At 41.9% G+C, this 27,681-nt stretch overlaps 1 protein-coding gene across 5 annotated transcripts in view; it reads left to right on the top strand.

Moving 5' to 3' along the window:
• Positions 1 to 27,380, top strand: part of BOD1L1 (biorientation of chromosomes in cell division 1 like 1) — a 54,309-nt gene extending 26,929 nt beyond the window's left edge. For 2 of the 5 annotated variants that reach the window (XM_027597697.2, XM_027597699.2), the window contains exons 11-27: positions 1,508 to 1,572; positions 2,482 to 2,566; positions 6,943 to 6,989; positions 8,381 to 8,441; positions 10,162 to 10,232; positions 10,829 to 10,901; positions 12,132 to 12,211; positions 13,853 to 13,937; positions 14,284 to 14,357; positions 15,653 to 15,728; positions 15,922 to 15,956; positions 17,004 to 17,049; positions 19,340 to 19,389; positions 19,486 to 19,570; positions 19,984 to 20,137; positions 22,575 to 22,715; positions 25,558 to 27,380. In XM_027597697.2, coding sequence (XP_027453498.2) covers positions 1,508 to 1,572; positions 2,482 to 2,566; positions 6,943 to 6,989; positions 8,381 to 8,441; positions 10,162 to 10,232; positions 10,829 to 10,901; positions 12,132 to 12,211; positions 13,853 to 13,937; positions 14,284 to 14,357; positions 15,653 to 15,728; positions 15,922 to 15,956; positions 17,004 to 17,049; positions 19,340 to 19,389; positions 19,486 to 19,570; positions 19,984 to 20,137; positions 22,575 to 22,715; positions 25,558 to 25,675 — 1,346 coding nt within the window. In that variant the 3' untranslated portion in view covers positions 25,676 to 27,380. Of the gene's footprint in view, positions 1 to 1,507; positions 1,573 to 2,481; positions 2,567 to 6,942; positions 6,990 to 8,380; positions 8,442 to 9,843; positions 10,138 to 10,161; positions 10,233 to 10,828; positions 10,902 to 12,131; positions 12,212 to 13,852; positions 13,938 to 14,283; positions 14,358 to 15,652; positions 15,729 to 15,921; positions 15,957 to 17,003; positions 17,050 to 19,339; positions 19,390 to 19,485; positions 19,571 to 19,983; positions 20,138 to 22,574; positions 22,716 to 22,817; positions 24,714 to 25,557 lie in introns of those variants that run through there. The other 3 variants (XR_003520599.2, XM_027597698.2, XM_027597701.2) reach the window with 3 other exon arrangements.
• The last annotated feature ends 301 nt before the right edge of the window (positions 27,381 to 27,681 follow it).

The following is a 27,681-nucleotide window of genomic DNA, read 5'->3' as shown; positions in this document are numbered from 1 at the left end:
TTTTTTTTTAACTGAGTTTTTTGTTCAGGTAAAATGAGTTTCTGGTTTGGCATTTGTTTGAAAGAGAAAAGAAACATGTTCCCTCCTGACAGATTTCAGAGTGTTGATCTTGCTAGAAATACTTGACAACTTTCAAAGGGGTAAGCTTTGGACTCAGTCATTCACTATGGCATCAACTTGAGACACTGTGTGTCAGCTACTACTGTGCCAGGCCCTGGGAATGCAAAGATAACTCTTCAAAATGGGGAGCAGCTGTGAATCCAGCCTTGTGTTTTAAGTAGGCGGTGACACTCTGGTGGCAGGTGCTTAGATGCTGTGAGAACTCAGAGGGACGTCATGGGCTAGACTTGAAGGGGTCAGGGACGTTGACTTTTCTACTCTGGCTGTATAAATTCTAGTGCCCTGGACTTTTAAACTGGAACAGACCTTGGATGTCATCAAATACAGACTCAGGAAGCTGAGGCCAGTAGATTGAATCCTGTTCATTATAGGGATTTAAGAAAGGGGTCGCTAGGAAGTGTTCCAAGGGTTGAAATAAGGAGCTTGACAATTTTCCATTGAATTTAGCCTGGATAAATTGCATGCTCTGATTTTTATGACTTAACCATTGCTACAGTCTGTTACTCCTTCCTCCCCACGTTTGTTTCCCTGAAGGAGTAGAAACAGAAGAGATTTTAGCAAGGAAAAGCCTGCAGCCTCTTAGAGAAAGGAAGGATTTTCTTTGGAGGCTTCTGTGTGGGCGGGTGAAAGAATTAGAAGCCAGAGTCACAGAGGGACAAGAAAGAGAGAAAGAAGGACTGCAACAGGGATGGGATTGAGTCTCCACCAGAGAAAATGCCATTTTTCTTTGTCTGCCTCACAGCTTCCTAACGTGATTTTAGACTTTGCTGTGTCAGGGTGAAGCAAGCAAAGTGAGTCTGTTCCTAAACATTTTCTTTGTTGAGAATATATCTCAGGGGCCCAGAATATTTTCTTTTTTTTTTTAATAATATTTTATTTATTTATTTGACAGAGAGAGAATGCAAGAGAGGGGACACAAGCAGGGGGAGTGGGAGAGGGAGAAGCAGATTCCCCGCCGAGCAGAGAGCCTGATGCAGGACTCTATCCCAGGACCCTGAGATCATGACCTGAGCCGAAGGCAGACGCTTGATGACTGAGCCACCCAGGAGCCCCCAGAATATTTTCTTTTAAGGCCAAACTTGATACAGAACACTGTAGAAAAATATTTGGAAATGTGATGTCTCCAGAAATAATCTTTTGTTATTCTTTCCGGGCAGCTGTCTTAACAGCAAGAAACAATTTCACTCCCCAAAAATAAGTAAATGACCCCTACCTTTCATCCAAGATTTTTCATCCATATTCCTTTTATTGTTTTCTACTGACAGCAAAATAAAACAGCAGACGAAAGGGTCACGGCATGCTAGATAATAACATCCTGTTACTTTTGATTTGGCATGTATTTTGTAAGCAAATTCTTGAATTGGTTTAACAGTCTGAATTTCATTAGGCAATGAAGAGTCTCCGTCGAATGTCCTGGGAGGAATGGCACTAAAAGACAGCTTGAAAACTGAGGTATGGCTGATAGTTCAGTTGCGCTGAGCTGTAGATGGTGTGAGTACCATTTCACCACACGCAGGTGTATGTGTCCTTAAGCATCACGTGGTTCCTGTTCCCAGTGACTTGAGACACTTAGACATTGTTATTGTCATATCCCAAGGCAGGAAAGCTAAGAACCTCAATAATCTCAGTAAATAATGCCATCATAGTTCCATTTATTCAAACCAGACACCAGGAGTCACCCTCAGTCTCTTCCTGTCACCCCACATTTAATGCATTGTTCGTTCTTATATGATCCATTTCCAAAGTATAACTTGAATTTCCACGCCCCCTTTGCAGCCTGCTCTCATGGCACCCTCTGAGTATAAGAGAGACAAGGTAGCAGTAAACACGGGGACTATGTACAGTACAGAGGAGACTCAACTTACCAGCAGGAGCAGTGGCTACACAGACGGGAGGGCTTGCAAGGAAGATATTGGAGTGGGGTTTTACAAGTAGAGTAGAAGTTTAGCAGAGGAAAAAGAAACAAAAGAGCCTTGCAGGCAAAGGCGCATGTTCTGGACACAGAGCAGTAGGGTCAGTTGTGACCATGGGCACTGCAGTGATGCAGGGTGTGCTATGGACAAATGCAGACCTGACAAGGGAGGGGCATGATCAGTGAGGGTCATGTGTGTCATACTAATTTGCAGTTTTACTTTTAAAGCAGTGGGAGAAACATTGATGGATGAAATATGGGATTGATTTTGTTCATTTGTTGTTTTTAAAAGTGGGCATGTATTCATTTTCAATTTTGCACAGACTTGAAAGTAGTCTTTTATGTTGTTACAAGATGCTAGATGTTTTAATTAAGTTGAGTTTAGTCGTGTCTTCTTGTTGTAAAAACCTCAGTTAACTTAGTTTTTTATGGTGCTTCGGACTTTTTAGATATTTGTACCATCAGAGGAAGAGAAAAACCGTGAAATTCTAGCAGCACCAGCAAGTCCATGTGGGAGAAAGCCAAGTGGAGTAGGTAAGCTCCTTTCAGCGGTGGTTCACATTACTGTTTTCCTGGCCTGTGGTTTTACCTTTTGTTACAGCTTAAAATCAATAGCTGAGGGGCGCCTGGGTGGCTCAGTCTGTTAAGCGTCTGCCTTCAGCTCAAATCGTGATCCCAGGGTCCTGGGATCGAGTCCCTGCTCAGCGGGGAGTCTGCTTTTCCTTCTCCCTCTGCCCCTCTCCCTGACTCATGTTCTCTCTCACTTGCTCTGCTCTCGCTGTCTCTCAAATAAATAAATAAATCTTAAAAAAATATAAAATCAAAATAATAGCTGATTCATAATAAAACACTGACAGGCTATGTGAATTTGCATCTCACCTTTTAAAATAGGTTGGAGAGGATTCTTTACTATTTCATTTTTGGCATACACTTTTTCTCATCAGTTGTCAGTTTTATGTAAGGCAATTGTTTAAATCTCTTATCTCCAAATAAATATGGCAGAAAGGAAGTTGCTTTGGAGCTAACTCTTGCTCTTCTCCAAAACGTGTCTCCATGCACCTTCCTGCCCTTCCAGGTGCTGTTGCACCTCCTTTCTAAAAGCTAGCCTGCAGCCCATGCACCCACCCAAACCTCTGCCTGTTGGCCCTTGCACTCTGACTGGGCCCCGGTGAGTACCGGTGCTGCTTCCGGCTTGTACAGGCTCTTCCCAGTCTCTGTGTGCTGTCTTCAGGGTACACTTCATGTTTTGTAGGAGAGAGCCTCAGCATCAGAAAGGATTAAGGCAGCAGCTCCCAAACTCAGGACCACTTTACACTTTTAAAAATTATTGAGGATCCCAGAGAACTTTTGTTATGTGGATTATACCTGTTGACATTTACCAAATAAGAAACTAAAACTGAGAAGGTTATATGTATTCATTCAATATAATTAACTCACTGTAGGTTAACATAAATAACAGTTTTTTCATGAAAAATAGCAAATTTTCCCAAATGACAAAATGTAGTAAGAAAAGTGACTTGGGGGGCGCCTGGGTGGCTCAGTTGGTTGGGCGACTGCCTTCGGCTCGGGTCGTGGTCCTGGAGTCCCGGGATCGAGTCCCACATTGGGCTCCCTGCTCAGCGGGGAGTCTGCTTCTCCCTCTGACCCTCTTCCCTCTCGTGCTCTCTATCTATCATTCTCTCTCAAATAAATAGGTAAAGTCTTTAAAAAAAAAAAAAGTGACTTGGTTTTGCATTTTTGCAAATCTCTTTAAGTCTAGCATAATAGAAAGCAGCTGGTTACTTTTGGCTGTTTCTGTATTCAATAGGTTGCTGTTGTTATCTTGGTTGAAGTATAAGAAAATTAAGCATCACACTTAACATGGTTGGATTTTTTTTTAATTTTATTTTATTATGTTAATCACCATACATTACATCATTAGTTTTTGATGTAGTGTAACATGGTTGGATTTTAATAGCCTTTCAGATAATTCTGGGAACATCACATGGCCTCTGGAAAATAGTGTGTGTACTCATGAATTTAAAAGGTGGATAACATCTTAGTATTTTGACAATAGTTTGGACCTTGTGGAGCTCTTGATGGAAGATTTCAGGAGCCACAGGGGTCTTTGGACCACACTTTGAGAAACACTGGGTTAGGGAACTAGAAATGAGAATTGTGACAATGGATAATTATTTCTGGTTTATATTCTAGTCAATATTGTATCATCTCTTCTGATCTGCACATTAAGTAAGGGAAAAAGTAATAGGAACTCTAGAGCATGTGACCAAATTTATGCCATTTCTTTTTCTTTTTTTTTTTCAGTGTTGAATGTCCCTGAAAGCCACATAGAGCAGTTAGGGTGATTTTAGTTGCAAGGCAAAAAAAACCCTACAAATGTTTATAGGAACTGTATTAGCTCCCTGTCTTAGGCAGTTTAGGCTGTTAGAATAGAATTCCATAGAACAAGTGCTTAAGCACCAAATATTTATTTCCCTTGGTTCTGGAGGCTGGAGGTCCAAGTTCAGGGCGCCAGCAGGGTCCGATTCTTGGTAAGGGCTCTCTTTTTGGTTATGTTCTTGGATGTGTGCCTGCAGAGAAAGAGATCTCCTCTCTCTTATTTCCATAAGGACACTAATCCCAGCAGTGTTCCACCCTCGTGATATTTAAACGTCCCAAAGACCCCACGTCCAAATACCATCACACTGGTGACTTAGGGTTTTGATATATGAATTTGGGGGGAACTCAAACATCCAGTCCATAATAGTATTCACAAGACTGCAAAGTTCAGGCAGAGCATGATCCAGGAGCATGGTGATGTCCCCAAAGACCCATCTTGCAAAGACCCAATTTCTTCCCTTTACCTCAGCCCCCAACAGAGGTAATTGCTTTCTCATTTGTAAACCTCTAGAGAAATATCTTTGTCTTCTCATTCCTGGCCAAAATCCCAAGACTTACTCTGATTCAGCTTAGGTACCTTTGTCCACCCTAAACTAATTACTGTGGCCAGATGAATGTACTGGTTGATTTAAAGTAAATCAGGTGTTCTGTTCCTGGGGTGAGAGTAGAGTTGGTGTCCCTGGAAGCACATTGTGCCCCAGACCACAATCTAAGCTCTTGGGGAAGGTGCTAGGAGAGCAACTATATGTTTACTAGGTGATGGCCTTGGCTCTTTAAATTATTCCTCTGACAAACATTGGTAAGCGAGGTACTTGTGAGTACTAGGGAAATGGAGGTAGAGAATGCAGTCCCTATCTGCACTCAGGCAGTTTGCAGAAGTAACATGCCAGTGAGGAAGGTGCTCTCTGTAATAAAGATACATTCATGTCTGGTGGGGTCAGCTTTGCTGGGGAGGGCTTTGCAGAGGGCCTGGGTTTAAGCTGAACCAATCTCTCTCTCCCCTTTAATTACAGAAAGTAAGACACAAAGAAGTGCATAATCGTTTTCCCACTTCTCATGATACCCACCTTAAGTACAGTTCTATATTTAAACAGAAATGAAACCATAGTATCTATAGTGTTTTTTAATTTCTTTTTTTTACTCGGTGTTAGTGTATACAGATTGACTTCATTTGTTTTAACAGCTGAAAGTAGTCTGTAACGCATTTTCCCATTTGTTAGATCTTTAGTGGTCTCCAGTTTTTATAGTATTTGCTATTATAAATAAAGCTGTAGTGAACTTTCATATGCGTGTGGTTATGTGTTTCCCCAAGTATTTCCATAAAAGAGAATTGAAGCGTCAAAGATATGTAAGTTTTGAATTTTCATAACACTTGTCACTCCCCCTAGGTTGGAGCCAAATATTGAAGGATGAGTAGGTGTGCATTAGGTGGACAAGGAAAAGTGAAGGGCAGTGTGTAAGGAGTAATGTGTGTAAATCCTCACCCAGGACTATCTGAGGTGGTCAGGGCAGGGACCTTCCAAAGCAAAACCATCTGAAGGGGTGGTTACCTTCAAAGTATGTGATCTCAAGAGCCTTATAAACAGAAGTATCAAGCAGTCCTTGGAAGATCACCCCAAGGCCTGAGAAGCCATTCATGCTGACGTGTTAAAACCTTAACGATGACTAATTTGTCCAAAACCTAAATGTATTAGTTAAAACCTGTATATCTGTGTTAAAGTACAAATAATTGGGCGCCTGGGTGGCTCAGTTGGTTAAGCATCTCCCTTCAGCTCAGGTCATGACCCCAGGGTCCTGGGATTGAGCCCTTGCTCTGTGGGGAGTCCGCCTCTCCCTCTGCCCCTCCCCCTGCTCATGTTCTCACTCTTGCTCTTGCTCTCAAATAAATAAATAAAATCTTTTTTTAAAAAAGGTACCAATAATTAACGTCCCATTTGTTATTGTCAAGAAGGTAACATTTTTGGATTCTGAAGTCCTTTGTTCCCACAGTATATTCCAGATGACTTCACTATGTTTAGGTACGATTCAGTAAGAGATCTACTTACGTAAAAGGAAGTTGTTTAAAAGAAAAATGTGTGTTCTGTCATTGTTGAGTGGAAACAGTAGACCTTGTACTTCAAGTTTCCAGAGAATATAAATAGACCATTGCTGTTTGAAGGAATAGAATCTTAACTTTTCACTTGATGGCATTATTTTTAAATGAACCAGTGTCACTTTGTAGCTGAACAGTTACAGCAAAAGTCTACCTTTCTCCTAAGCCTCAGATCACCAACATAGTTAAATAGGTGCAGGGATTTAATGGACCACTGCCATTATTATAAAAATGCAGGCAGCATTAATTTCTGTTGTTTTTCTGGCATAATGGCAGGCACAGATTGTAGAAAATAATTGGTCAGAATTTTATAGTTCACAAGGCAGCTAGGCCAGTTAGCGACAAAGTCCTACTTTACCTTAAAAAATTCTAAATTTGTTTCTCTGTGGTTCAGAAACAATATTCAATTTCCTTATTTCTCATTTTTGTTTTTGAACAGCCAAACTACAGAGGGAGCCTTTCTTGGTGAATGAATCACTTAATAATGTAAGTCACCATAATGGTTTGGGTTTAGTTGTGGGGCTTGGTGTTTTGAAGAGCGAATGGGAAGGGGGCATCTAGCAAAGGGATTGTCTGTGCGTTCTTTAGGAAACAGGAGGCTATTTGTGGTGTGCTCTCCACTCGAGTGCAACATAACAGCTGAGATATTCAGACCCACATTCAATTGAAATTTAGTTGATTTCCCCAGAAAAAGAAAAGGGGGGGGTCACTCTGAATTCAGCAGCACTGCATTCTAGTGGCTCCTTAGGCCAGTGTCTTGAAACACTTAAGGAAACAGAAAGCCCAAATACCTCAGACTAGGAAACTCACCTGGGAATTACTAATGAAATCCTTCAAAGAACTGTGAACTTTCTATTTTTTATTATAACAAGTTTGATAATTGGATTACAACATCTGAAATTATCCTGGTGCTCTAGACAAAACATTTTATTTTGGGAACTAAAGTTCATTTTGTGTTTCTGGAAAGCTTTTCTGAAGATACTAAACTGTAATTGCCACGTATACATATTCTTTCCCAGCTGTGGCTGCCATAATCTCTTTTGTGCTTGAAAGAAATTTTATGTCTTTCTTAATGCACAGGGGACCTGATACTTAGCAGGAGAGAACATTTTGTAAAATGCCTGCACATTGCGAAGAGACACATTATTTCAAGTGTCTCGAGAGAACTCAGGGGAGCTCTGTGCACTGCCAGACATCAGAGGGCTATCCTCACCCCTTTGAAACATCTTGTTTTATAGTTAGAAACTCATACACAGCCAGCCGAGTAAGAGGGAAAAGAAAAGCCCACTTGGTTAGGTTCAGATTTACTCTCCACAAGGGTTCCATATGTAGAGCGAGTGCTGTTCCTCACCTCACTTTCCTGAGGCCCCTGGCAGCTGCCTTTCCCCAGTCTAAGTATCACTGAAATTCTGTAGCTAGGATTGAGAATGTTGTGGGATAGTCTAAGCCTTCCCCTCAGTCAAAAAAGTAAAAGTATAGTTGACGAGATTTGCCAAAGACAGATGATGACAGAATGACAGAATCCTTTAGCATTTTTAAGTAAAGAAAAAGGATCATGAGGGATCATTGGATGGGAAGAGAATTCATAGAATTCAGAATTTTTTTTTTTTTTTACTTCTTACACTTTTGCCATAACCATTTTAAAGACAAGGCAAATAAAACATAGTAGGATGATGATTTGTTAAACCGAAACTTCTTCAAAACGAAGATGCTCTGTGCTCTTCAGCTTCTGGGTGAAATTTAAAAGAGCATGTATTCTAGCCCATTTCCATGTTTCCCACAGACAACCAGGTTATGTCAGTTGTCTTACTTATTTTTTCTGCCTTTAAGACTTTGGTGATATTATCCATAAACAACATTTTCTGTGGTATGTTTAGGTCAAAAATTCGGGCTCAAGAGCAAATGAAGAAATTCGTAGCGAATCTCCTAACAAAGAAGGTAAGTTAATGAATTTCATAGTATTGATGTTGGTATTAATTGTAGTTCCCATTGGTTGAGTGCCTCCTATACACCAGGCCCTGTGCTAATTAATTCACAAATTTTCTCTTACTTAATTCATATCATTTGGTAGGTATTAACAGCATTACTTCTCTAGCTGGGGAAACCAAGGCTGGGAGAGGTCCAGTGCCTTGTTTGAGGCCCTGAGCTTATAAGTGGTGTCTTGCCATAAATAGCTACTAGAACTTTACCGGTAACTTCACACTGGACTTAACCCATTGTGAATACAAAATGTATAGCTGCCTGAGGTTTGTACTGTAGGAGAAGGTCCATGCTGAGCACTTTGTGTTTACTTCTGATGGGCCGTCTCAAGTCGGTAGATCAGCTGTGTCACATTCTTTGGGTCTTCTCCTAGGAGTCAGGCCTCATTCCATGAAACCTGTGGAGGCTGCCAACTCCAGAGGGATAATTCTCCTCTCAAACAGAACACAGAATGTTGTTGATACCTTATTCCAAGAGTGGGGAAAGAGTCTTTTTACAGTAATATATTATAACATATTTCAAATCAAAGTAAAGCAGCAATAATTATAAACACTCATGTACTCATCACCTACTTTGTCATATCTTTAAAAATTTAGTATATTTGCTTCAAATGCTTTTTAAAGAAAATGTTACAAATACAGTTGAAATCACATATGCTTCGCTGATCCCAATCTCTTATCCTGCTCAAAAGGGAACCACTATTCTGCAATTGCTGTATATATTTCCATAAAAAATATGTAGCCTGATGTTGCATGCTTTAGGAAAAGGGTATCACATTAGAGAAACTGTCTCCACCTTATTTTTTCATTTGGCATTATGCTCTGAAATTTTGTCATGGTGGTATGTATAACTCTAGTTACTTTCTTTCTTTTTTTTTTTTTTTAAGATTTATTTATTTTGAGAGAGTGAGAATGAGAGAGAGAGTACATGAGAGGGGGGAGGGTTAGAGGGAGAAGCAGGCTCCCCGCTGAGCCGGGAGCCCGATGCGGGACTCGATCCCGGGACTCCAGGATCATGACCTGAGCCGAAGGCAGTCGCTTTACTGACTGAGCCACCCAGGCGCCCTCTAGTTACTTTATTTCAATTGCTGTTTAGTATTACATTATGTGACTATACCACTGTTACTTTTTTTTGCTTTTGTTGGTGGACATTTGGGTTTTTTGCGACTTTTCCCAATTGCAGAGTGCTGCTGTGCATGATCTTGTACCTGTCTCCCAGTGCATATGTCATGTACCTGGAACTTAGGTGTGGGACTGCTGAGTTGGTGGGCACCTCTTCAGCTTTACCGAATGTGCCAAATTGTCCTCAGATGGTGTACCAATTGTAACTTCACACCTTGTCCTGTATTTGGTATTACCAGCCTGGTGAACGTTCGCTAATCTGACAGCTATGAAATAATACCTACTTGTTTTCCTTGGATACGTCTTCACACTGTTGCTACATGAGCTGGAAGAAAATGGCTCTGAAGTCTCTATGCGGAGTCCAGTGACCTCATCCCTCCATGAACCTGTTTACTTACATTCTACAAATGGGAATCACGGAGCTTGCCTGATTGCTCAGAGGACCCCATCACAGTGATTTATAAAGTGTCCTTCCTGCTGCCATGCAGACCCCTAAAATAAGTATTGGAATGAATAAATACTTAACATTTTTTTTCTTTTTTGTATTTATTAATCAGAGATATCCAAGAGCAGAAAAGACAACACAGAAGCCTTAGGAGATCACAGCATTGAAGCAAATCCTAAAGAGGTGGGTTTTCATCAGAAACTCAAGTATTTCATGTTTTGTACATAGTGCTTTTGGTGGTGCACAAAGAAAGGCTTTACTTCTTTGTATGTATTAAAAATTAAACGGATCTCCGTATCACTTTTATGTTTATGCTCTTGTGTAGGTAATTATTGGGATGTGTCCACGTTGTACTGTCAGGGTAAATGTTATTTCTTACTGCCTTTGCTCAGCTCTTTGCTGGGCCACTGAAAGAGGAGAACACTACCAATTAATTTAGGACATGCTGTCCTAAATTTAGGACTGATTGTAAGACATAGCTTGACTTCAGAGATGGGAAAAGGAAAAATTTTTCTTTTTAAACATATTTTGGAATGGTTGGAATACAGTGACTAACCAGAAACAGATTTAAATGTTTTGTATGGATTTACATTCAAATCCAAAAAAAAAAAGACTCAACCTTACAAAATAAGTCTCATCCAAATCTAGATGCCGAAAGTATTATTCTAGATTTTTAAAAAACTTATTTCAAAGACTAAAGCTAATAAAATATGCTGTCATTTCAGTAGATTTGGTTCAAAATTCTATTGACTTTAATATATAGTCATTCTTGATTCCAGGTTGAAGAGGAAGAAAGACAGATACCTAAAAGAAAAAGAAAGAAGCATTATCCCTCTTCAGATGATGAACTGGGTATTTAGAATATATATATTCCTTTTTCAGACATCTTTGAAGATCATATTATTTTTACATCCAAAATACTGGACCAATATCATAGAAAATTTTTGAGAGGAGTAATTGCTTACTTTTACAACTCTGGAGTCCAGTTTGTATCCAGACTGGCTTGGCACCTCCAGGGTTTTTTCTGAACTTGATTTAGAAACTACATTGTTACCTGCAGATGACCCAACCCCTGGAACTCACACAAACCCAAGCTCCCTCTGTAACCTGTGCCTGGGACCCAGCCAGGTGCCACCGAGCTCCTTATTTTATATGATCAACAAGACTCCCTATAGAGCTAGTGAAGCACTTTAGTAAAGGTTCATGTAATAGCCTTTCTGTGCTTCATACTAATGATTTTCCCATGGTCTATAATAGTGCTATTCAATAGAACTTGCCACAATGTTGGAAATGTTCTGTATTTGTTTTGTCTAGTACAGTAGACACTAGCCACGTGTGACTCTTGAGCAATTAAATGTGGTCAGTGTGAATGAAAGACTGGATTTATAATTGCATTCAGTTTTAATTTAAATTTCAACAGCCACATGTAGCTAGTAGCTACCATATCAGATGGTACAGAGACTCATACTTTGATACCTTACATGAAGTACAAATATAATGAATATTAAGTAATATGTGAGAAAGAATGGATAAATACTTTACTTTTTTGGTTAGGGGCATGTAATTATTTTTTAATTCTTGAGTTCATATTTTAGGTACTATTCATGTGATTTTATATACATTGATAATAACTATGTGAGTAAGGCATTATCACCATTTTATAAAGAAATTAAGATTCGGCAAGATGTGACTTTACTCCCACCAAGTAAATCTGATTCCTAAGCCCATGGTCTCAATCACTAAGCTATACCTCCTAGGTGGTAACTCATTTAGGAAATTAAAAGTATCTCTAGGAATTCTGTATGCCCTAAGCCTTTTCCATAGAACCTGCTGGTTTATTGGTGTCAGCTAAGCATTTGTGAATTTTTTTTTTTTTTATATTTTTACTTTTTTGGTTTTGCCAGGGCCACAGTCAGTGTTCAGTGCTTAAATCACATGACATAAATACATTTAGAATAACTTTTGGCTTCACTGTATCACAAGACTAAAAAAGAAGTCTTAAACTGTCTTAAAATAGAACGATGCATTTCGTTTTTCATTTAGCTTTTATTCCTTTGTGATTCTGTCCAAACTGATTTACAGATGATAATCCAGATGTCCTAGATTCCAAAATAGAAACAGCACAGAGGCAGTGTTCTGAAACTGAACCACAAGATACAAAGGTATTCTTTCCCTGTATTAATTTTAAGTTTGGGGGGGTAACCTAGTTGCATCACTGTGAACACTTATTATAATATTCTTTTTCATTCTAGTATTCTTTTTACTTTATATATCTCTAATATTCACTTTATTATAAAAGGTATCTTTTTTAGGGTCCTGCAAAAAAAAAATACTGCACTTTATAGTTTTCAACTATAAGAGTGTATTAATATCACAGTTTATATATAACCATTGCTCAGGTTTCTGTTCAGTGATGTCATTGACTTCAGGCTTCTACGTGCTTCCTTCCAAAGTGTCAAATGCTTTACCACAGATGTGCTTGCACTAAACATTGAAATACAGTGATACATATTATGTTAAAGTTTTAATACCCTCACTTCTCTCTACTTTACTTCGTACCCCTAAAATATAAGTAGTCCAAGGAGTGGCCTCACTCACTGCCTTTTTTTCATATGGTCTTATTTTCATCTGATGACTCAGGGAGGTGGTTCATAAATTTTTATTTCTGCTCCTGCTCTCTAGGCCCAGATTTCTCCATTTCCTGGTAGATACCTCTTCTTAGGCATGCTTCCATTTCTGAGACTTGGTGCTGCTCATTGTCTATTCCGAACTAGTTCCATCTCCTTTTTCTCTCTTTCCCTAATTTATTTTTTTCCACCATGTTCCAGAAGTATTTAAGTCAGCTTATAAAAATATATGCAGTTGAATTCTAGCTTACTAAAACCAGTTCAAAGTTTCTGTTTTCCACCAGTGACTGATGAACTAAATAAAAAGTAGTAAAAGAATTTTAACAACCAAGGAGAGAGTCGTGTATCGTCATGAATTTCAATTGGTCGTGGTGAAGGAAGGAAACAGGATTTTAACCCCGTCCTTCCCCCGCCCTATCTAGAACAAGAATCCTGAGACAGTACTCCTAAATTTGGAGAGAGGCAGCAATATTGAAGGGTTCTCTTTTTATTTTCCCTTCAGTTTCATGTAAGTTTTTTAATGCTGAATTTAAGTAAAATATATCAACCATTTGCACTAAAAAATCACATCTAGATAATGTTTTCAATGTTTATAAGACAGAATTCTAATTTTATATTTTAATTTGTGGGTTTTGTTTTTTTTGTACGTACTATATTAGTATTACAGTACAACATTTTGGTATTTCATGCTGAAAACTGTTTTGCAACTAAGGCTGAATGATTCAACTGTTGAGAGATCAGTGCTCTAAATCAGCCCAGCCGGATACCCTGAAATTCTCTTAGGTACTTTCCCCCTTTATCCCTTCCCTAGTCCTCTCCTCCACCACCCAATAAAGAAAAGAAATCTGTTGCAAATTCCTATCAGTTCCTTCTCTGGAGTTTCTCTCAAAAAGATAAAATCCAGGATGAGGGAGGAAAAGACTGCTTCTATTTTGCAGGGATAAAAAGAATGCCCTTGTTGCTTTATGGTTGAGCTTTATCTCATGCTGTTCTGCCTTCAGAATTGGTATCTCTTTGGATTGCCTCACTAGCTGCAAAAAAGAGTTACTTTTTAAAATTTCTGCAACAAACTTATAAAAAACTGCTAGAAATTTGTTTTTGAAATAGAAAGGAGAACTTTGGGGAGGACAAGCGGAGGCAGGGTTTAGAAGCTTCTTCTATTGTTCCGCTTCACAGGAGGAAAACACTGGAGATTTGGAAGAATTCTCTAAAACAAGTTCTAAGACAAACAGCACTCCTTCAAGGGCCATGGACGAAAAGGGTGAGTAATATACAGACTTAGATGAATTGTTTTGAGACAAGTCTCATCTCTCACCAGGCTTCACGGCCTAAACCGTGGTTGACTCGTTTGTACTCCCTCGAGAATACACTTCATACTCACAGGGCTTGGGAATCATTTTGAATTTGGATCCTAACTCAACCCAGAGTGTGCTTCTTATCAGTTAGCCAGACTCCTGCTTGTTAACTTGGGTGGTGTAGGCCTGCGATGGCGTGGGTGTGTGTGTGTGCATGTGTGACTGGGGCTGTGCAGGCCACCTGGGCAGGGGTGGTGGCCATGCGGCTGACTGTGGTCCCCGGCCCTGAACTGAGCTCTGCCGTCTCTGCAGACGAATACGGCAGTGGTGAAGCTGCTGGTGAAAAGACCGAGCAGAATGACGATGACAACATGAAATCTCAGGAGGTAGGGGATGTCTTTCATATCTTCCTGTTCAATTATTTAAATACTGACGACAAATAAACTGCATTAAATGCTGTTCCCTAAAGTTTTTGTCAAATGCTTTAAAGTAGTTCATTTTTTTAGTGCATTGGGACACCCTTTCATACTGTGCATTTCATCAGTGTCAGTTTGATTAATTTTCATTTCATCCAAACATTTGTATGAGACCTAGTTCTGTCAAGACTGCGTAGTCAGTCCAGAGCTGTACCTCAGTGTTTAAGGTTCCTGTCCTGGCAGCGGGGTACGGCCAAGCCAGGCAAGTGTTTCGGTCAAAGAACCAGGGCTGCTGAGCCCTGGAGTCCCCACAGGATGAAACGGGAGCAGTACAATAGGGTGTGCGGAAGGCCTGCAGCTGGTGCCCAGGGGACCCAGTTTCGTGAGGCCAGGTGGGGGATTCCTGGGAGGCTGCAGGGGCAGGCCAGCCTCCAGCCTTGCACCCTCCCTGCCTCAGGGGATTTGCAGGGAGCCCAGTGGGGGGGGCAGAATCCATGGGCCTGAGAGAGGCCCATAAATCAAGGGAAACAACCTATACACCAGCCACAGCTCGATAACCATTACCAAGTGTGCCTGATACTTTTTTTTTTTAGATTTTATTTAAATTCAAGTTGGTTAACATAGTGTATTATTAGTTTCAGAGGTAGAATTTAGTGATTCATCAGTTGCATACAATACCCAGTACTCATTACATCAAGTGCCCTCCTTAATGCCCATCCCCTAGTTACCCCATCCTCCCCCAGCTCCCCTCCAGCAACCCTCAGCTTGTTCCCTAGAGCTAAGCATCTCTTCTGGTTTGCCTCCTTCGCTGTTTTTATCTTATTTTTCCTTCCCTTCTCATGTGTCCATCAGTTTTATTTCTTAAATTCCACCCGATACAACTTCTTAATAGTTCTTTTTGTTTTCTCACATTTATGTATGAGAAGTTCAGTAGCCTCCTTTATTTTTCATAAAGGGTAACATTTGGTCACAAGTGACTATGACTAAATCCAAATTTAAATGTACATGCATACCTATTGCAGAAGTCAAAGTGGACGCGAAGTGCTCACTTCCGTTACCTCATCATCTCTCATTCCTCACTACTGCGTGAATTCATAGTACAGTTCTCAGTGTTTTATCAGGTGATGGAATGCACAGAGAGAAATGAAGCACGGGGTCATGTATTTTTTTAAGTGACAGAGTTGGGATCGGAGATCTCTGAGGAGGGAACTCTAAATCTCATGTTGAAAATTTTTACTGCTCTTTTTTTTTCCTTTCCCCCTTAGGAAGATCAGCCAGTAATCATTAAAAGGAAAAGAGGAAGACCTCGTAAACACCCCTTAGAAACAGCGTTAAAAACAAGTAGGTATTTGTTGTATTTTCGGTTCATATGCAAGACATTTTCAGGGGCACCTGGCTGGCTCAGTCGGTAGAGTGTGCAGCTCTTGATCTCAGAGTCGTGAGTTCGAGCTCCATGTTGGGTATGGGGCCTACTTTTAAAAAAAGATATTTTCAAACTGATTTTCTAAGTGAGATTTTATTTCTTATTTTTTAGAAGAAGACTGCAAAACAGATACTGGCATCGTCACTGTAAGTAATTGTGACAGATGAGAACTCTGGGAGTATTTGCCCTTGACCTGGATAGTGTATACTGCAGTATTCATATTTCCCACTACTTTATTTTTTAAAATATTTGAAAAGCATTAAAAGGATCCCTTAAATAAAACACTGAATAACCATTTAAATAATATTTCAATTATTAATGTCTTTACATAAACATATTGTTCTTCAGTCTGATCCCATCCTCACGTGTGAGTTTGCTTATATAAAAATTAGGGACTTACCTTCTTGTGGTCAACCTTGATTAAAATATAGAAAATAGTTGTTTTATACGGTTTTTAGATAATGGCTTCTTTATGGAAACCTCCAGTGTGTCTCACCTCTTACTGCTGTCTGTGGAGTTCCTTTCATAACAAAATGTACACTGATTTCAAGGCAAGAAAATCCTCAGGGACACTTTATCTTTTTCAACTTTCTTTATCTTTGACCCTGAAGTGTGTAGTCAACAAAATCATTGTATCAAGACTTCATTGCATGACAGCATTATTAGAAGGACAAATGTGTATCCAGTGTCCTACCAAAAGCAAATGAGGTTCCAGCCTCGGCTCTGCCCCTTACTCCCGGAATTGTGACACTGGGCTGATCATGTAACCCTCTTGAGACTCCGAATTCCTTGGACATAAAGTAACATAACAATACCTACAGTACTCATCTCAATAGAATTATTACAAGACAGCAAAACCAAAGCGCCATAGGCAAATGCGTTTGCCCAAATGTAAGACAGCGTGGGGGATACGAACAGTGGCTGGGCCACGTCACCTCCCACGGTCCTCTCCCAGCATCATGGCGGAGTGGCTGGGGAAGGGGCTCGTGGCAGCCCTAATTCTCCTGTTGAGAGACCATGTGTTCAGAAGCATGGCATCCGTATTCACTTGGTATTCTTAATCAGTGGCAAAAGATAGGTTCCAAATACTCTGCCTACGTAATAAAGGTCCTAAACCTGCCTTGCAGAACGAATGACTTTCTTTGTGATGATGACTAACTGCTGACTTCAGTTTTTTGTTGGTTTAAATTTAGGTAGAACAGTCTCCACCTGGCGGCAAACCAAAATTAACACAGACAGGTGTGTACCTAGAGCATTGCTCTGCATGGGATCTAAGGAAGGGGCGAGGGCAGCTGGCTGTGGGGACGGTCTTAGAGTTTCATTGTTTCTCAATGAAGTTGGTTAAAACGGTTGTCCTTGTAGCCGTGAAGACTACAGCTATTGGTTTTTCTTGTGATCTGAGCCCTTCTTGGTTTTGGAAGTCCGTAGGAAGCCTCCAGAGAGGAGGGTGAAGGCAACAAAGAGTAAAATAGGAACGACGCTGGGCGCCTGGGTGGCTCAGTCGTTAAGCATCTGCCTTCTGCTCAGGTCATGATCCCGGGGTCCTGGGATCGAGCCCCGCATCGGGCTCCCTGCTCCGCGGGAAGCCTGCTTCTCCCTCTCCCACTCCCCCGCTTGTGTTCCTGCTCTCGCTGTGTCTCTCTCTGTCAAATAAATAAAATAAAATCTTTAAAAAATAAAATAGGGACGACGCTGCTGTGTCCAAATCATAATTTACTGGATATGTTTAAGGAAGAAGTAGATCAGCCTGGGAACTAGGCACTCTTACCAGGAAGACGGGAGTTTACTCAAGAGCCTATTCTCAGGAGAAGAATTTTGAAAGCAGCCTGTGTAGCTTCTAAAGCCAGAGTGCAAGAGATAAAACTGTTTCAGTTATTTTTGTCCTCATTCCAAGGAGAAAAATAATCCAAAATGTTGACAGTGATTGGCTCTGGGTGGTGGGATAATGGGAACATTCCATGTTGTTACCATTGCCTGAATTTTCCAGAATTTTTACAATGTGTATATATTAATTTCATGATTAAAAATTTTTACATAAAAACAACAAGCCCAGGGCCCCTGTACCTCAGTTGGTTAAGCATCCAGCTCTTGATTTTTGGCTCAGGTCACGATCTCAGGATCATGAGATTGAGCCCCATGTCAGGCTCCACGCTTATCAGGAAGTCTGCTGGAGATTCTTTCTCCCTCTCCCTCTGCCGCGACCCTCTGCACACCTGCTCGCTCGCTCTCGCTCTCTCTCAAAATCTTTTTTTTAAAAAAAGGCAACAAGGCCTTTTGGTGGGTTTTAAAGGGTTGGCATAGGCAAAAAAGATGAATGTGACAACTGTTTTGGATGGAAATGTACATATTCTCATCAAGGTAAAGCAAATATGTAGTTAAGAAACCTTTCCACATAGTTAACTGTGTGATCTTGTGATCGTATTTCAGTTTTTCTTGTCTTTTGGAAAATTAAGGTTGATTTATTATTTTTTTTACAAGGGGAGATTCTGTTTCTGTTTGCTTTTTAACCAGTTTTTATTTATAACTTTATAATATTTTTAATCCATACAACAAGAAACCTTTATAATTTGAATGCCCTGTAAGGACTCTAATTTGAGCTGTGTGATTAATGTTTTGGGGTTTGGCAGTGATTTTCCACGTCTGGGTAATGATGATCTGTTATGACAGGCTTCTTCGCTGTCAGCCTTCTTGGTGTAACTCTTCTGTCTACATCAGTGTACTGAACTTGCAAAAAGGGTACTACATGGACCTCACCACCAGTGAGAAGTACCTTTGGGTTGTTGAGTGTCCAGGGAACATCCTCATAACTTTAACTTCAAACAGTGCATTAAAGTAAACTTCATTTTTTTCCCAAGATATGTTGTCAGGAAACTGTAACATCTACAGAAAGCAAATATATAAAGAATAGGCATACACAACCTAAAATAGGCTTAAATGTGTACTTTTCTAATTGCTCTGATGTAACTGTTTATAGTCAAGAGAACCGGCTTTCGTACTACTTATTAGGTCTGTACTGAACAAATTGCTTAAATTAAGTTACTTAAGTCTCGTTTTTCCTAACTCCCAAAGTGGGGTTGTGACAGAACGGGAGCCATGTTGAGATCTCAGTGAGATCTGTAATTCTAACCTGCGGGTCCTGGTGTGTTTTGAGGGCTCCCCAGATGTCCCTTTCCTCTTCCCTTTCTGGGTGCAGAGCATTTGATCTGAAAGGGACCATACAGGTGGTCAAACCCAGGTCTTTATCTTACGGATGAAAAACTGAGGCTTGAAGAATTTAAGTAATTTTCCCAGATTGCGTAGGTTATTTGTGACAAGTCTGAAGTGCAAATTTGGAGGTCCTGACTTGCATTCGAATGTCCTTTCTGCTATGTATTTTGACTCAAACTTTGCTTGCCTGATACAAAATAATGATAAATTGTAAAACGGTGCATTAGTCAGCACTGGTACATTCAGAGACAACAAGCCAGACTGTTGAAAGTTAATTTTACACTAAGCTAGTGTTAATGCAGACATTTTCCTTTTCTTAAAGATGAGTCCAATAAAGAAACCACTACCCTACAAGAAAGAAGTATAAGCAACGTAAGTGTCAGTTTTCTTGTCAAGGTATGTCCTTTAGGAATCAACTTAGTATGTGTTAGTTAACCATCCTTTCAACTTTAATTTTATTGCTTCTAGGATGATGGTGAAGAAAAAACAGTAGCAAGTGTGCGGCGGAGAGGAAGAAAGCCCAAGCGTTCGCTCACTCTGTCAGATGATGCTGGTATGTTTCTGGCACATTCTTAATTGTGGGGTCTTATCATTTTAAAATAACCTTTTTAAGGGTTTTTCTCTTGATGAGGAAAAATCCAGTGGGGCACAGCCAGTATTAATATTACATAAATATGTGTGAAATGGCTCTAATCCCATGTCAGAAATGGTACATCCCAGATGCTTTTCTGAGTACATGTGAATTTTTCATGAATGCTGGCCGTGAACTGCCTAAGTAAACTATCCCAAATGTGTTTGAGATTAAGTTAAACAGTTGTGAATTGCAAGTGCTGAAACAAAAGGAAATGGAAAACCACTTCTTCTGCTTCCAAGTCCCTAATACCCTACATTCTGAACTCCACAACTCTCCTCTGGAAGTGTCTTGGGGAATTGTACAATCCAGGTGTTACCCTTGTATTTGAACAGAATCTTCAGAGCCAGAAAGAAAACGCCAGAAATCAGTTTCTGAAGCCATTGAGGACAAGAAAGACCAGGAGTCTGAGGAGGAAGAGGAAGAGGAGGAAGAGGAGGAGCCCTCGGGAGCCACTACAAGGTCCACCACCAGATCAGAGGCCCAGAGGTAACGGGGGCAACAGAGAGCTTCCAGAGGCCTTCACCAGCTTCTCCGTCAGACAGCAGCTTTGGCATTTAGGGATTCTCTTTTCCTTGACTCACTCAAGCCACAGTGTAAGCCGTTTCCTTTAGTTTGTATCTTCAGCAGAGAGCACATGCTCTTAGCCCTCGGACACTGCAGTTCTTCTTGGAGAAACCCGCCTTCCATCTCAAACCACTGTTGAGGATCACAGCAAAGTCTGCCAGGTTCTAAATGCCTGTTTGGTGGAACCCATTCAGTTCCTGTGCAGGTATTTATTGAGCCTCAGTAGGTGTCTCAGATACTATGCTGGGCCCATGGGTGAAAGACCCTGTGTCCAACACAGTCCCTACCTGTAGCTCGCTCAGCTCCAGTGCGAGAGGGAAGGCAGGCGTACCCATCACTGTCGTAGGACTCATGTGATTCCACAGTGCTGTGGAATAGGTTGACCATGTGAAAGTGCCCATATGCGACCATTTTTTACTAACATAAGTTAATTTCATGTTTCCCAAAGTCTATTCTCCCAAACCCCAGTATAGCCAGAAGCCCCTGGAAAAAAGAGTGCCATGGTCAAATGAGTTTTGGGATTGCCGGTCAATTCCTTCTCCTTCGTAAGTCACAGCACAAATTAAAATATTAAGAGCTCGGCATAGTCCTAAAGGAAAGAAACCTATTTAACTTTTGTCTGAACAAACATTATTTGCCAATTATACCCCCACCCATACCCATTAATCTCAATCAATGTTTTTTCCCCACTGCACATTTTGAGACAAGTTGCATCCGTTTACAGTTTAACTTTACTAAAGCAAGAATATTTTCCACTTTCAGGGTGATTCACAAGCTGTTAATTTGGTATCATCTTCTGTCATTTCATTAGCCAACATTAATCAAAAAGTTCAGGGACATTTACTTCAAGAGTATCACTTACCAAACCTGTCACCATAGTGTTACAGTAATAATGTCTTGGTTTATATAGAGACTTATATTGAGCCTATTTCTATTTACTTCATACTTGTACATTATTAGCCATTCATGCCACGGTTTGGTTTCTCAAAGAATCAGATTTTAGAGCCACAAGACTTTAACAACTCCCGTGGGTGAAGGTAAGGTGGGGGTCTCATATTTGTTTTTTAGATGGAACAACTCAGATAAGTAGAAGAGACAGAATCAAGTTTCCTGCTGGTGGGAGAGGGTCGGGGTGCTGGAACGCTCCACCCCAGCACCACCGCCTCCTTAAACACTCATGCAGAGATCATCCAAGACAGTAGGGCCCCACCTCAGACAGTTTTGTTGGCCTTCTTGCTGTCTTTGAGTGTCTAAAAGTAGTAGCGGTCAGGTTTGCCTTTTAAAATTCATTCTTTGAAAACAAATCTTACTTGACTTATGATTCTGTAATCACCTAGACTGTCAGTGCTCTTCCTTAATGTGCCTTAAGAACTTTTGATTTACAAATGGATCCTTTTCTCTTAGTTTAGATTCCTTGGCATCAGTCGATTGGTTCCCAGGCTCTTGCATCTTCCTGATTGCAGATTCTTGGGGTTGGCTGGGGTCTTCGTGGGTTAGTCCTGCTAACTGATCAGTGCTTCACTGTCTACACCAGCATCTCCTCTGCAAAGGTCTTTCTGCTTGCAGCCTCCACAGGGGCAGGGAAGCCGCCTCCTCGGCGTTCTCTTCCTTGTGTCTGGTAGAAGCTGGCCTCCCTGAGGTGTCTGCTCATGTTCTAGTTCTTCTCTTGGGGCTTCTCTGCAGCTTTTCCCAAAACATTGGAGGGCAACTTCCGGGTCTTCTCTTATTTTGATTCCCCTCCTCATCCCTGTTTGTACTGGAATTTATCTGCTCTCCTGTGGAAGCACAGGTTCTGCAGAGCGTGGGCTGATGAACTCATAAGAGGGTTGCCCCACCGTATCCTGAGGGGAACGTGCTTCCGTGGGCGCCCAGTCTCCGTTCCCTCAGCTGGACCCACACACCAGCTCAGCAAGTCCTTTCTCTCGCAGTTGCGCTGGCAAGCCTGCTCTTCCGTCCCCTGGTCCTTGTGCAGTTGTCTGCTTGGACCAGTCGCAGGGCCTGACCAGCTGGCCTTATGAATTATACTGCCTTGTACTGTCCTGGTCCCTTGTTCTACTCTGATGAGCACTTGAGGGATACCCAAAACAGGGTATTGTTTATTATCACAGAGTCACCTTTCTCTAAATCATGACCAAATACAAAATACCCCGCAGAGCAAAAGCAAAGACGCCATCATGTAGGCAATTAGTTGTGGGTGACATCAGACCCACTTTTTACCAACAGTCCAGAAAACCAACCATTTTTTGCTTTTCGTCCCCATTCTCTGACTCACCCTTGAGGAGCATCGTCCTTTCTGCAGAGGCCCCGGGCCTGGCGTGTTCAGGGTACCGCTGCCCGGTGTTTCTGTCATCTGTTTCAGAAAGCATCATAGCAAGCCATCAGCATGTGCAGCATCCACGCTTGGCAGCCCAGAAACCATTTCTGCTAGAAATCGCCAAATGTTAGCAAAAGAGAAGTTATCTACCTGCGAAAAAGTTAGTAAATCTCCCCTATTAGGAAGGTAAGTCCCTGCTTACACTTGAAGTCATTTTTAATCCCCAGAGACTGTTTTTGTATGGTAATGTTTTCTTCCCAAGTTCCTTTAAGATTTTTCTCTTGCCAGATAACTGTCTTTTGGGGATCACTGGTTTCCCAAATGGAAACCTACTCCAGAAGGTATTGCAGGGGCTGCAGAAGGAACCTCAGGCCTCGCTTCACGGCCTCCTCCAGACTTGCCTTTGAGCTTTGTGAGCCTTACGCACTGACTCCCGTCCACCAGGACCAAAGGCGAGGCGTGTTTCTTTCCGAGTGGTTGCAGGTCCGAGTACTTGGCTAAACCAGCACGGCATGGTCAGTCGCATCACAGCCCAGAATTGTTTCTGTTTCAGCCAGAGTGTTGGAGAGGCGATGGGGTAACAGTAAAACAGCCCCTTCCGGCTCAGCCCCTGGCCGGCTCCTGCCGTCCGCAGCCTCATTCATCCTACGAGCTTCCCACAGGCTGCGTCCGGCCCGCCTTTGTGGCCTTGGCTTGTGCTGGTTCTTGAGTGCCCTTGCTGTCGGCCGCCAGCAAGCCAGGCACTGCCGTCCTTCACATTCCCTCCTCAGGAGGCCCCCACTGCTTCAGTTCCTCTCTGTCCTTCCCACGGCACTTCCGGCCTGCTCTGCACGGGATGGTGGTGTATGCCCTCTCTGAACTCCAAGCTTCTTCCTTGAGATGCGGGTCTCGTCTTACTTTCTGTACATTATAGCAGCAACAGATAAAAAGACTCTTCACAGTGTACAAAAATTGTTGTGACATCTCTTACAACAGTTGATCTTCTAGCATACGGGTAATGTAGGTACGTGTTATCAGCCCTGTGTTCTAGAAAGGGAAGCACAGTAAAGTGCCAGGCATCTTTCATATGGATTCTTCCATTTAATCCTCATTAAGTGAAATGTTTTATTTATCCTTATTTTATACGTGAGGGAAGGAATCTCAGGAAGGTCTGGTCCGTATTTCTCAAAATGGACTTGCAGACCAGTTGGGGGAACTCAGTGCTAAGGTTCTGATTCTGTAGGTCTGGGTTGGGCCTGAGCGTCTGCCTTTCTAATAGCGCCCAGGTGGTGCTTGTGCCACTGGTCACAGACCACACCACGTTGGGTGCAGGAAGGGGCCTGGCTGACCCCTCGAGCTCACACGGCCCGGAAGAGGCACCCTGACTCACCGCTGTTGTCCCTGCTACGTGGCATCCAACACAGCGCTGGCGTGCCAGCTACTCAGCGAGGAGGTACTGAGGGGGCGGCCGGTGGCTCTCCCTGCCACGGCCTGAACGGGAGATCAACAAACACTGCTCGTCAGCTCTTCCCCACACGTGCGTATCCGCGGACACTGCATCCCGTACAGCCGTACGTGACTCGGTTTGAGTTTATTTACTTGGGCCATCAAAAGAACCGTAAGCAAGACCTGCCTTTCTATCCGTGCAGCCCCATTGGTCCATCTCCTGCAATTTTGATTTTCCAGGCCTTTTCCTTCATGGATAGAACCATGGCCGCTTGCTGACACGTGCCTTTGTGCAAGGTGCTGGGGAGAGGAAAAGGAGTAAGACCCAGCAGCTGCTGTGGAGAAGCATCCTAGCCGGGGAGACATGTGTCCAGGACTTGCAAGATTTTTTGGCACCAGCCACACTAAAACTATGTTGCAGTATACTTGCAGAGTGCTCACATTCTGCCCCTATCACTGCAACAAAATTCTCATGAACCAAATTTAATAGACGTCGCACCAGTGGTATTTTCTACTGTGGTCTATTTGCATGCTGTTTTAAAGTCAGCCCTCGACACAAGGGTTTGTTTTTTTTGTTGTTGTTTTTTGTTTGTTTGTTTTGGGAGAAAATCACTTTATTCTAATTCACAAATGAGAACATGTTTTAAAATAATGACTGTAGCCTACAGTTGGAAAAAACCAGCAGGTACATCACAGTGGTAAGCGCTCTGGTGAAGACACGAAGTGCCGTGGGATTTCCAGAGAGCAGCTTGCTCTGTGGTGAGGAAGGCTTTCCCGAAGGACTTGCTTTTGAACTGGGGCTTGAAGACACGGACGTTTGCTAGGTGGGAGGTGTGGGGTGATTCTCTAAAAACTCACATGCCAAGCATGAAAATGTGAAAGAATGTCCTGTGCTTGGGAATGGCCGTGCTTTGGCAGGACTATAGCCCAGGGTGGTGCAGAGGTCAGGGCAAATTATAAAGGACTTTGTGAATTCTCGGGATGACTTTATCCTGAGAGCACCAGATAGTCAAGAGGAATATACACGTAACAAAGAGGACAGTGACTTGATTCCTTGGGATTTCCCACAGATAATTCTGGCAGATGGGAGAGCAGGCATAGGCTGGTGGCAGGGAGATTGGCCAGAAGGCTGCTCTGGAATGGCCATGCCTTTTCTAACGCTGCCAGCTCTTCTCCGTGACATTGTCCCCTGAGACATGATCGGGCACCGGCGAGCCCTGGTCCACGGTCCTGTGCCCCTGCTGTTCGCCTCAGCTGGGGACAGCGCGGGGGAGGACCGGCTGCTGATCGTTTCGTAAATGAAAGAACCAGGACCCAGAGAAGAAGGTAGATTGACCCAGGTCCGCACCGGGAGTGTGACCGAGCTGGACCCGGAGCATAGGCCTCCGAGCTCCTCCTCTGTGCCGTTTGGGTGTGAGCTAGTCAGCAGATGACCAGTTAGCACTGTTCTTCTAGAGTCTCCTCTTCCCATATAAATGTGACCCAGGTTTTCTCCTCCTGGCTTTCAAGTGCTGCAGAAACCTTCCCTGTTTTAAAGAACTCCCAAATTACCGAAGCTGCTCCTTTCAGCTCTCACCACTGCCTTGACTTTTGTTCACTGCAGATCGAAGGCCCAGCTGTCCCCTTCTAGCAAGCGCAAGAGGGAAACCAGTCCCCCCGGAGCCCGAACCAGAGGCCAGCAGAGGGTGGAAGAAGCCCCTTCGAAGAAGGCCAAGCGGTAATCCTGGCCTCTACTGCCCCTGGCTTGTCGGGGACACAGCCGAGAGAAGAGAATCAAGCCTCGGGGCCATAAGCTTTTTTTTTTTTAACCAGGGAGAGGACATGCATGTGCTCTTAAGTTCCTAGGTGCAAGCTTTTTCTTGTTCTGTTTTAAACAGCTTTATAAACTATTGTTCATAGAAGATATTATGTACATTTATTTCAGATAAAGGAAAATAAGTTTACTTTGTATCTGAACTCAAAACAAAGTAGTTGTATATTTTAACATTTGAAATTGGGATTTCCCGATGTGACACATCACTAATGCAAACCCTTCCAGCCCATCAGACACCAGGCTGCCTACTGGTAATCTGTGTACAGTATATAAACATGTAAAAATAGGTTGTATTTTACTCTATGTATGATGCTAATCAATGAACACTTTATTTATTTTACAGAGAAAACTTATCTGTGAACTTTACTATATATCTGTTTATTTTATTTTATTATTTTTTTTTTTTTATAAAAAAGGGGTTTTAAATGCTATGCAGTCATTAGTAGAAATGTTTTAGGATGCTGCCTGCCTTGTAACTCTCTCAGTATGATCTGGCAGGAAATACAGAATCTTCTCGCATGTATCCAAGTGAAGTAGTTTAGCTCAAGAAAGGGTCTGCATTGCTTCTCTGTTCACATTTGTGACTGTTTTTAAGAATGTAACTTGTTTTTAGATATGCTCGCATCTGTGACTTTACTTCCAGCCCCACTGGCGTGAGAGGTTCTGGTCCAGGTAAAGTTACATCCTGTCACCTGCAGCAAACATGCCTCTGTCACTGTTCTTTCCTCCCCTCTGTGCTCTTCCGAGGCTTCTGCCCGTTCTCCTTCCATACTGTCCTTTTCAGTGAAGGGAAATGCATCGAGATTAGGTCACTCCTGTCTTCTCAAGCTTCAGGATTTTATGTTGTTTTATACGCAGTTATTTTCGGACAGAAACTGGCTTTATTGCCAGATTCTTTTTTAAACATGTTTTAACTCCCATATGAACAAACTGTCCAACTTAAGTTTTTCATAAAATTAAATTTTTCTTAAGATCAAATTTGTCTCTAGCAATGATGTGATGAGTTGCCAAATAATTGAGATTATTTTAAAATGTTTTGTTCATATTGTTTTATAATTAAAATTTACATCCAGTGTGTGTGTATTTTTTTTGACTCTTCATGTAAGGTGGATATTTCTGTCATTTTACATGGTTTCTTACAAGATTTTATATATAAATTATAAAATGTTTCCAAAACTTGAGTGGTAAGAATTTTTTTCTGTATTTTAAATTTTCTCCCTGTGGAAACCATTTCTTCTCTCCAAATACTTGGTCTTAGATATGTTGTTTCATTTTCACGTTCAAATACGAGTTCGTGATGGCCTCTTGGTAGAATTGAATGTGGGATCTGGAAGGGACTTTGGAGACAAGGAATAAGATGAATTTAACCAAAGCCCAAAAAGCTAAAGTGATTTTTCTTAAAGTTAGTCAAGAGAAGCCAGAGTAGGTTCCCAGGCTCCAAAGTCCTTGACCAACAATCTGCACTGTGAGTTTGAGGTTGGTTCACCAGAAGGGCACACCTGAAGCTGTGTTCTCAGCGTGAGAGCAACGTGTTCAGTTTAGTCATGCCTGCTCTGGGCCTGACCTCACAGGGACTGAGCAGCTGGGTTGTGAGGAAATGCTGCCTCCTAATAAAGTTGGAACTAAATATTGGCACTGGCATGTGGAATTTTCTGGCGGGAACTCAACTAGACCATTTGGCTTCCAGTTGTTCTGAAACCCAGGTAGGAAGGAGATACCGTCCTGGGGGCCCGGGAACTGCTGCAGTCCTTGGTCATGATAACTTGGTCCTACTAGTATGTAGCAGAAGGAAGGTTGGCAATGCTACACCTTCTACGGTGCACAGAACGGCCCTCGCCTCCACAGAGACGTGTATGCCAGATGCCCGTAGCTTCCCCCTGCAGACGCACAGAAACGCCAGACCATTGCCATGCT

This window comes from Zalophus californianus, chromosome 2 (assembly GCF_009762305.2).
Source record: "Zalophus californianus isolate mZalCal1 chromosome 2, mZalCal1.pri.v2, whole genome shotgun sequence".
NCBI lineage: Eukaryota > Metazoa > Chordata > Mammalia > Carnivora > Otariidae > Zalophus > Zalophus californianus.
The sequence above is the reverse complement of the archived record's forward strand: the minus strand, read 5'-3'. Positions and strand labels throughout refer to the sequence as shown.